Source organism: Brachyhypopomus gauderio, chromosome 14 (assembly GCF_052324685.1).
Source record: "Brachyhypopomus gauderio isolate BG-103 chromosome 14, BGAUD_0.2, whole genome shotgun sequence".
In the NCBI taxonomy this organism is placed as follows: domain Eukaryota; kingdom Metazoa; phylum Chordata; class Actinopteri; order Gymnotiformes; family Hypopomidae; genus Brachyhypopomus; species Brachyhypopomus gauderio.
In genome coordinates, this window is record NC_135224.1 from 12,184,218 (window position 1) to 12,193,953 (window position 9,736).

Genomic DNA, 9,736 nt, shown 5'->3' on the forward strand with positions numbered 1-9,736 from the left:
CGTCTAATATTGTGATCACTTCTAAAATTAGTGAAATGCTGTTTTTAATGATTGTGAATCGTGGTTCGTGGAAATAGCAGCAGGTGGACGGTTAAAAAAGAAGCTCATAAAGTTGCACTATGTGATGCGGCACTTTTTGTACTTAAATTTTGTTGTGTTTTGCAATATCACATATGCATATTGTAAAATGACACTGAGCACATTTTGTTTGAAATTTAGACTAATGACAAGAAATCATATCAATTCAGTACTTGGAACAGAGGACAAATTAACATTAAACTTTCTGAATAAAAAAACGATGTTTATCTTACATAACAGATTCAAATGTGTCCTATCAGAGTTGCATGAATTATTATGCATTCTTCTGACAGGGTTTGTAAAAATACCTTTCATCAGTATACATTTTCCATTGTTGGGGGCAACCATGGGAATATTTTCTATAAACAAAGCTCAAGATATCCACATCGCAAATTACCAGAAATTATTCAAGCAAAATTTACGACAGCTCAACGGACTGACCAGCAGGTCCGATTGCTTTTGAATTGCTGAGCGTAACATAGTGTGACTAGTTATTAAAAAACTACCAATGCTTCAGAAAGGAAGCTGAGGGCCTAGTTTCTATGCCCTCGATAAATGGTAACTAATTTGTAAGAAAGTTTGACAATGCTACCTCATATAATTCTCTCAAAACACCGTACAACTAATTCATTCAACTTCACTCACTGCCATTTCACAGACTTAGATTGTATTTAGGGTCAGATTAATTTTAAGTGATACAATTAAAAATGACTGTTTAATGGCCATTAGAAAACCTGACCCTTACATTTCAGTGGAGAGGTGTGAGTTGAATAGTCATATTGGCAGTTCAGTCACAATTGAATTTTGACTCTTCCCCAGGTTAGGCACATGTCAAATAGTATTGATCACAAAACTGCCAATGAGACACTGGAAACAGAATACATAGTCAACTAAGTGAAACAAAACCAGAAATATCAAAAGTAAGAGAATGACAAAGTTCACCCAGAAACACAAAGGAAAAGCTTCAAAAACCAACACATTCAAAGCAAATGGTTTAAAACATTTGGACATCACTGATAATTAATGGAATTCACTGTAAACTGAGCTAAATAAACCAATCTCTAATTAGGCCAGATTACATTACACTAACTACATCTTTAGTACCTATAGTACCTATAAAACCTACTGGAGGAAGTAGATATGACTCAAGTCTCAGGCCTTTGACAAACTGAAACTACAGTGAAAGATGAACATATATACATGTATGTATAGAACATCACTGTGCCAAATATAGTTATGGAGTTCTACTGGTTTACAATATAATTGAAATCAATTTACCTTATATCCCATTTCTTAATTGTAAACTACTTTCCTCTTTGTCTTCATCTTCCATCACCCCTTCCAGAAAGGCCCAGGCTGAACGCCCAAGCTCACACCACTTGACTTGCACATATGCAAACACACAAACACTACTGGTACTGTAGGTAAGATCAATAGAGGCGGTCAGTCCCCTAAAACATCTTGTTCACCACCATATGAATCAACACAAACCACTGTGTTTCTTGGTGGTTCTACAGTACAAGGAGAAACAAAACACAGAGCAATACAGCACAACCGTACTGTAATCACACACACTTCCAATGCAAAAGCTAAAAAGAAGGGGTGGTGAAGTCAAGGTCAAAGGTTAAGGACATAGTTTCAGTATAAGAATCTGGGATACAAGGAGAAATCAGGAGCATTCTAGTGTTTCCCTGCAGATGCTCATAACCACACTGACTTGCCTTGGTGTATATATATATATATATATATATATATATATATATATATATATATATATATATATATATATATATATATATATATATGAACATCTACCTTCTCATACAAATTGGTTCCTCCTATTACTAATTCATAAGCACTTTGCTTGCACAGCTGATGAAGGACCTCTGTCGGAAATGTCCTCTTTCTCTGGAAAATTTGTGTTCTTTACTATAACATCTCTCTCATATATATATATATATATATATATATATAGAGAGAGAGAGAGAGAGAGAGAGAGAGAGAGAGATCTATTGACATGACATGACAGATAGATACTGTCATGTCAATATCCTTTTACTGTTCCATTATCTTACGTTACAGATATTCAATAGGTGTCCAAGTGATTTAATCTAAAATGCTATAATGCACTGTCCAAAATCTATTCACTTTCACACAGCTGAAAAATATCTAGAACTTTCAAGAAATAGACACTGCATAGTTGCATCACAAACTATCACAAACAAGGAAAAACAGTACAGATCCACAACAAAAGACGCAAAGGGTGGGTGATGGTGGTGCAGACCGCGGGCTTCCAGATGGCCAAGATGGCTTCACGAGGGGTTGGTGAAACTGGGAAATGACGATGGGAGGAATATGTTTCCTGCGAGAAACAAAGTGAGATCATTCTTAGACTTGCAGTAGTGTTTTATTACAATTTCTCAAGCTGCAGAGATTACAGACCACTGCATGGCTTACTATTCACCCTGCTGTCTGTCCGGACTGTAGACGTGTGTAGTTTGTTTAGTTACTTTCCTAAAAACTTTTGCCTGCCTCTTGGTCCTTTCCCTTTTGTATATAGCTGTCCTATATAAAGGCTGGCACCCCCCATCCCACACACACACACACACACACACACGCACACATGCGCACACACACACACACACACACACACACACACACACACACACACACACACACACACACACACACACACCCCTGCCTTGATATACAGCAGCAGCTGGCTGAGTCCTGTATCAGCACAAGCACATGCCACATGGTGCCTGGCCTTTCGATCCTTCCCACCACTACACCGACCTGTCCAGCCTGACTCAGGCAGAGCCTCCACCCCCCCCCCCCCCCCCCCACTACCCCAACACCACCCATCTCCAACCACACCACACTCTGCAAAACACATTATGCGGTTAGGTGTTTTATGAAATGGGCAACTGCGATATTGGACTGAGCCCCTGGATCATGTATTGGACTCATGAAGAGGTTTAATTTTGTTTGTTTTTCCAAGTGGCCATGGAACGAAGACAGACATCCGAGTTTATTTGTTACGTGCCTTCAAAATATTGCAAGTCAGGCAGTCATGAACTTCCAAGACACACAGCCCCTCATCCCAAAATAGAAAGCATCCATTAACACATTTTCCATTGGCGTGTTATGATATTTGGCTTGAACGGAGGTTAAAATGTAACCTCTAAATAACAGGGGTCACAGTAGACATGCTTGAGTTACTCTACTCTGAATAGCCACATACTACTTCAATTTACAGCCACATAAGTAACCGGTATTGTAAACACAACACACTGAATATCTAGCAACTTGAATATCTTTACACGTAGTTACCGTAATTACTGTACAAAGATTGTTGTCAAAAACCAAGGATAAATGAATGTGCTTTGGATCTTGTGCATTTTTGCATTCACTGATCATGAAACGTAGCTCTCGGTTCCTTATAGGCCTTCAAGGCAGTTTACGTTTTAGTTCTGTTCTGGTCAACACATAAATCTTACTTGGATTCAAGTCGAATCAAGCCCATTTAAATACATTTATTAATGTATTAAATAAATTAATGTTTGTAATGACTGGAGATACTCGTAACAGCACACACCAGTTTACAATGGGGAAATTTTGCCCAGTATGGTACACTTCACTTTGTATTTCTTTCTGCAGTGCAACACACCCTGGCCTGTTCTACATGTGGTGTTGGAAGCTGGAACACAAACACCTGCACTGACCTGTGTGTACGGACACCAGCTTCTATTCTGAAGCCATCTCCTCTTGCCCATTTCATGCATTTGGAATCATAGCAAAATGATCTGTTAAAAAGTATCTTAGTGAATTTAAAATGTGTAAACATAGTTTGTATTTCCTGTGGCAGTAACAAAAAAGTTTATTTTATTTTTTTCTTATTAAGTTTTTTAATTAATGCTATGCTTACACTTTACGTTGCTTTACCAGAACCACTAGATATTGTATCATATGATGAATACTGAACTCATTACTATACTCACAGAAATTGGGTTCATCATCTTTGGCTTTATGAGGAAGAAGCATTGTGTTCGTTTACAAAGCATTATTGCAGACAGTTCCTACATAGTTCAAGTGTTAAATATCTTTCTTGTTATTAGTACAAGCCTCTGGTGTATATATATATATATATATATATATATATATATATATATATATATATATATATATATATATATATATATACTCATTAATTAATTAATTTTTTTGTGCATGGCATGCTAGGGTAATAGTAAAATAGTGCAGGTGCAGGTGAAGGTCTGACATGACCAAAAAACACTTACACTGCAAGAGGACAGTGAGTTATCTGTGCTCCACCACAAAGCTCATGGTGGTGCCATCAAAGGAGGGTGGAGCGATGATCCTGGGTCCCTGCTGGGAGGAGATGCTGATGACAGGCTGCTTGCTTTTGATGGCCCTGCCCATGATGACGTGTTGGGCTCCGGGAGCGGAGTGCTGGGACTTCCCAGAGGGCACATAATAAGGGCTCTCCATGTAGGCCCCATCACCCTGCTGCGCTGTGTGGAAGTGGGGCCTGTCTCCTGCCTCCACTTCCCCCTGCATGGAAAGCTGGGATTGAATCGTCCGGGCGGGAATAACCGTGGTGGGCATGTACCCAGGGTAGAACATGTAGGTATGGCCATAAGCTCCAGGACTGATGGCCAGGGGCGAGATGGGCATAGACACGGGGGTCATGGGGGGCTGAGGGGGCACGGGCACATCCACATACTGGCCCGTTTCTGGGTCGAAGAGTCGCCTTGTGGCTGGTTGGACTGGGGTGTCCACCAAGTAATAACTTCCAGTAGTGGGATCCAGGAGCATTTTTCTCTGTGTCGTTTGGAAGTGCTCGGTGGGTACTGGGGAGGGCTGCACCACTGGGGAGAAACAGATTACCTGAGGCTGAGTAGCTTGCATTGTAACAGGCAGAGAGTGGTGGTAGATGGTAGCAGTAGGGGTATCTGGGGACTGTGTCTCCATTACAATACTTGAGCATTTTTGGGACTGGTGACCATCTCTGTGGCTTTTGGCGTCACTGCGATGTTCCAGGTGAGATGGTGGGCTGATGGTTTGGATCTTACCGGCGTGGGCTGGGAACGTGTACACTGCTGTTTGATCACAGACCGATTTGATGGCTTGTTTGCTACGGGGTTTCACGGGGATGGTTAAATAGTTCTCAGAATCCGCCGATGTAGTAAACTGCACTGGGGCAAATCCGGCCTCAACGCCGTTGGGTCTCTGCCTCTCCTCGGGTGTGCGTTTTGGCTGGGAGATCTTCAAAGACCGCGGTGGCTTTGGAGACATGGGCGTCATACTTTTAGGACCAAGAGATGCCGGAGATGAGACGTTCATGTGTGGGGCCTTTACTGAGGTTGATGTGACTGGGGCAGAATATTTCTCACTGTGGCTCAGGTTGGATATGTTCTTATTAGGTGTTCCTCCAGGCAGCACCAAAGGTCTGGGGCCATTTTTGTTCTCATGGACCACAGGTGAGGTTTTGAATGTTTCTTTCTCTTCTTTGTTAGGGGGTATTTCTGATTGGGTAAACTGCTGCCCAGAAGGTGGAGTTTTGCTTGCGTTTGAATCACGTCTGACGGCAGCTGCTGGAGCAGACACAGAATCAGCGTTCCCTGGCTCTTCATCAGAACCTTCATGTTCCTCATCAGCAATTAGCGAGAGCACGTGGCTGTCCGTCATAGGCCGTGCATCGGTTTTCCTCTTCCACTCGTATTTGTCGAACACGTAAAGCTGCTCCATCGTCTTTACAGCTGCCTGAAGTTTCTCCAAAGCAGCCATCTTGGAGTCAGACTTCTTTTCACCTGTGTCACTCACTTTCTCTAGCTTCTTTGTGCCAGACCCAGTCTCAGTTCTTAATCCAGAACAGCCGTCTTGCTTTGTGGTGGCTAGCGGCATTTTGTCAGTTTGTTTGTGGCTGTGTTTCATCTTGGTTTTGTTACCGTCTACAGCCTCCTGAGGAGAGGACCTGTCGGTCTCTGGTATGTCCTCCGCAGGGTTATGTTTAGAGGACTCCATTAAATTCCTGGATTGTTTCACATTGCTATTTGTATTTACAGACTGACACTTAATCACTATCGGGGAAAGGGAGACTGGATTCCGATATGCGTTCCTTTTGAAAGTTTTGTGTTCTCCGTCTGCACTGTTAGACTTGTTCTCATTGTTGTCCAAAGACACAAAGTGGTACGAGCTCTTAACCAATTTACGCACGTCTCTAACCTGGTGTATTGGTGTGTGTAGCTTGCCCTTGTTCTCTCTAATGTCTCGGACCATAAACTGGGGAACTCTGTCAGACGGGTCGCTCCTAAACGCTGCAGCCAGCGCGTGGCATTTAGAATCGTCGGCAGCCTTTATCAGGTTGCCTGCATGGCAGCCTATATTGGGAGTTAGCAGCTTAGCAATACTGAAGGGGACGCTTTTGTTGTCCCTAACACTTCTCAAACTTATTTTAATCTCTGGTGATTTCGATGTTACAATACTTCTAGCGGCGTCTGAGACATACAGAGTGTTGTCTGAGCGCGGTTTCATACCTCCTACCTCCCCTGGTTCGACCGGTTTGCGCATGGTGCAGTTCACATCTTGCTGACTTTTCTCGACTTCCTTCTCATTGGACAGAAGTTGGATGCTTGGCACAAATAAATGCGACTTTTTAGTCAGCTTGCGGTCCACTGAATCGCCGCCCAGTTCACTTTCCACCCGGTTGCCGTTAGACCGTGGCAGTTTCCTCTCGGGACTTTTATCGTTTTTACATTCCTTCTGAAACTCTACCTCGCCGTCCCTCCAGGATCTGAATGCACTATTTTGGCTACGAAGTAGCGTGCTTTTGGATGGGTCGAATGCTCCTTTTTTAGTATCAAAACCTGCTTCATTTGTTGACACTAAATTTGGGTCTGATGCAAGAGTTATAGCCTCTTCTCTGTGACTGTCGTCCTTGGCATCGCAAGAATTGCTGTCCACTATGTCCCCCAATTCATCTAAACAAACAATAGTCAAGTCAGAGTCTGGCTCTGAGAATCGCGAACTTTGTCTGTGCGGTCCTCTCGACCCCTTCGATGCCACAGTCTCCTTGACCGTTTCATGTTCATGACCGGTCAAATTTGGAGAGGGTGTATGACTGGCTTCGCATATCTCCCCCCTCTCCATTTTTCGCTCCTGCTCAAACTGCATTTTCTTCGATATGACATTTTTTAGCAGACTCGAGGCGAATATTGCTTTCTTGTGCGTGTCTTCCATGGTTTGTCCTGCGTTGCAGGGTAGCTCGCCTGACTCGCCCCCCTGCCCGCCTGGCACAGTGTTTGTAACGTCATCTGTGGAACGTGATCCTTCAGTATTTTGCGCGTATTTTGCACGCCTTTCGCCTCCAGGTGCACCAGCTTTAACATTACAGCAGAGATTCAGTGTTTCTGTCAGCCTTATGACCCCGCTCTGATCCTGTCTAAAGTTGCCCATCAGCTCAATTTTCTTTGCTGATGCTTTTTTGTGGTTAAATAAACTACCGTTCAAAGCAAATATTTCTACTGGGGGCGCTCTCATACTGGTCAGTGTCAGTCCCGTTATCCCTTTCCCCTCTCTCTTTCTTGCTAATTGAAAATTCGTGGCGGGTACTATATCTCTTCCTTTGGACACGTTCATTTTGCCGTAATTTAGGTCGACCAATTTTGACCACTTGTTGACGGCCCGCCCATGTTCTGATGCCGAGGAGTCGCTGGAGGTGCTGAAATTGATGGCGTCAAAATATGGGTACGCCAGACTCCTGAACGCTCGCGCCGTGAGGTTACGCACCTCCTTATCGGCGTCATCCAAGTCACTGACGGCGCTAGATGCGCCACTAGAGTATTCGTTATCTTTGCCTTTTAATTTAGTGCCAAAATGCAAACGCCCCGGGACAGCGACGGAACACTTCGCACCGTCGTGTATTTTCCCCCCTTTTGTGTCGTGCCAGCCATACTGACGACTCGGGTCTTTACTGTGGCTGGTATGATAAAGAATGTTTTCTTTTTCTTGGATGTTGCAAGGCTCTTTTATAGCTCTGGAAGTGGCTTTGATTGACAAGTGAATCTGCCCCGCTGTATTCCCCGCGCCGTTTCGGTGGTTTGGCAGTTTTTCATCTGAGCTGGCGTGTTTGTCCGAGTCACAGAGATCGCTTTCAGGTTTACTGCTGACTGCTGCTTCGCTCGTATTAGCCGCAGCCTGATTACTTTTCACTTTCGCCGAGACGCTGTCCTGCCGACCAATGGTTTCATCACTGTCAAAAGAAGCATAATCTACAAAAGTGTAGACCTGGAGGTCGTCATCGATATCCCAGCTGGACCCCATCCCACAATCACAATCGACCTCATGGTCCAACTCTGTGAGCTGAATTTCGTGGGTCGAGATGTAATGAGATTCGTCTTCGGTAACTTCGGGAATGCAATAATCCGACACTACAACGCTATCTTCGTCGTCGGATTCACTTTTCTCGCTGAGATATACGTCGGCGTATTGCAGATCATCCTGTTCGTGTCCGTTGTTTTTTGTTTCACTATTTTCTGACGCTTTCTCGGGGTCGGGCTCCCCCTCGAGCTCTGGGAATTCTGGACAATCTGTGAAGTTTTCATTGACCTGTGGCATCTCGGAAGAAGAAGCTGTTTCGAATGAGCTGGACTGGTCCCCCGCTTCACACTCGTCTGTCCGGTCGTTCCCTGCGCATTCCTGAAAAACAGATTTGCTCGTAATGATTGGCACATTTGCCACCGTAAAAAAACGATCCTGCGCACCTTGGATTTCGTCCTTTGAGTTCGAGTCTTCCGTGCTGCCGGTGCTTTTAATTATCGCCAGTTGAGTTGCGTCACTATTAAAACTTACTTTAACTGTTTTAGTGTTGTCCAATTTTAGATCCATCAGGTCGTTCAAATCCACATAACTCGAATCTTTTTGTGACGCTGCGGTGGTCGGAGATTTGCTGGACAGCACACTTTTTAGCGCGTGACTGTCCCCGCTGTAAATGAACGTTTTCTCCAATTCTGCCATTGCCTGTTATGTGCACACCTTTGGTTGATAAGATATTGATCGTATGGGGTAGATATTAGAGACACTGGTCCCCAGGAATCCCTACTGCTCTCCCTCTTCTCAAGTCCTAGTAGAGTTGTTGATCTGCACACCCTTCCTTACCGACAGTTGTTAGTGTGGCGCTCGAGACTGTCATGTCAGATGCCTGTGGTGACAGGAGCGGACCAGACATTCCAGGCTCGAGCTTTGGTGTGTGGGCCTTAAAGACCTTATACAAAACACATGGATACATTTTGTTGGAAATGATGTAAACAATTTAATTTTATATTATACCATTATCTAAAACCAGCCGAAGATCTGCTTCCATTATATGTTCTGTCGTGTTGATCCCTGTCGGCATAGTGTACAAATATAGAGACGGTGACGAAACGTTAAAAAGGCGGCTATTTTAAATCTAGGATGTTGTGCTCCTCGTGTTTTGTTACATACTGCAGACAAGGTTGACTCTTCCACACAACATTTGGGCTAAAAAAAGATTCCTGAGCTCCAGTAGTCCCGCTCCAGGCGTCCTTAATATTAACATAACGACCAATAGTAAACTCTCGATATACCATGTGATCTGATGAGATGGCAGACCCAA

The 9,736-nt window shown here is 43.7% G+C and overlaps 1 protein-coding gene across 2 annotated transcripts; it reads right to left on the reverse strand.

Annotated features, from left to right (window-relative positions):
* Nucleotides 1-1,877: 1,877 nt before the first annotated feature.
* On the reverse strand, nt 1,878-9,419 carry c14h4orf54 (chromosome 14 C4orf54 homolog). 2 transcript variants are annotated; one of them, XM_076972797.1, is made up of 3 exons: nt 8,953-9,419; nt 4,380-8,799; nt 1,878-2,440 (listed from the first exon to the last, which is right to left on the reverse strand). In XM_076972797.1, the coding sequence occupies exons 1-2, from the start codon at nt 9,115-9,117 to the stop codon at nt 4,399-4,401; spliced, it is 4,566 nt and encodes a 1,521-aa protein (XP_076828912.1). In that variant the 5' UTR covers nt 9,118-9,419; the 3' UTR covers nt 1,878-2,440; nt 4,380-4,398. The 2 variants fall into 2 exon arrangements, with proteins under 2 accessions (XP_076828912.1, XP_076828911.1); XM_076972796.1 differs by having other exon boundaries at nt 4,380-9,419.
* Nucleotides 9,420-9,736: the final 317 nt, after the last annotated feature.

What these genes read in the sequence shown, in the direction of transcription:
- c14h4orf54 (XM_076972796.1), bottom strand. Translation starts at nt 9,117, where the DNA reads ATGGCAGAATTGGAGAAAACGTTCATTTACAGCGGGGACAGTCACGCG.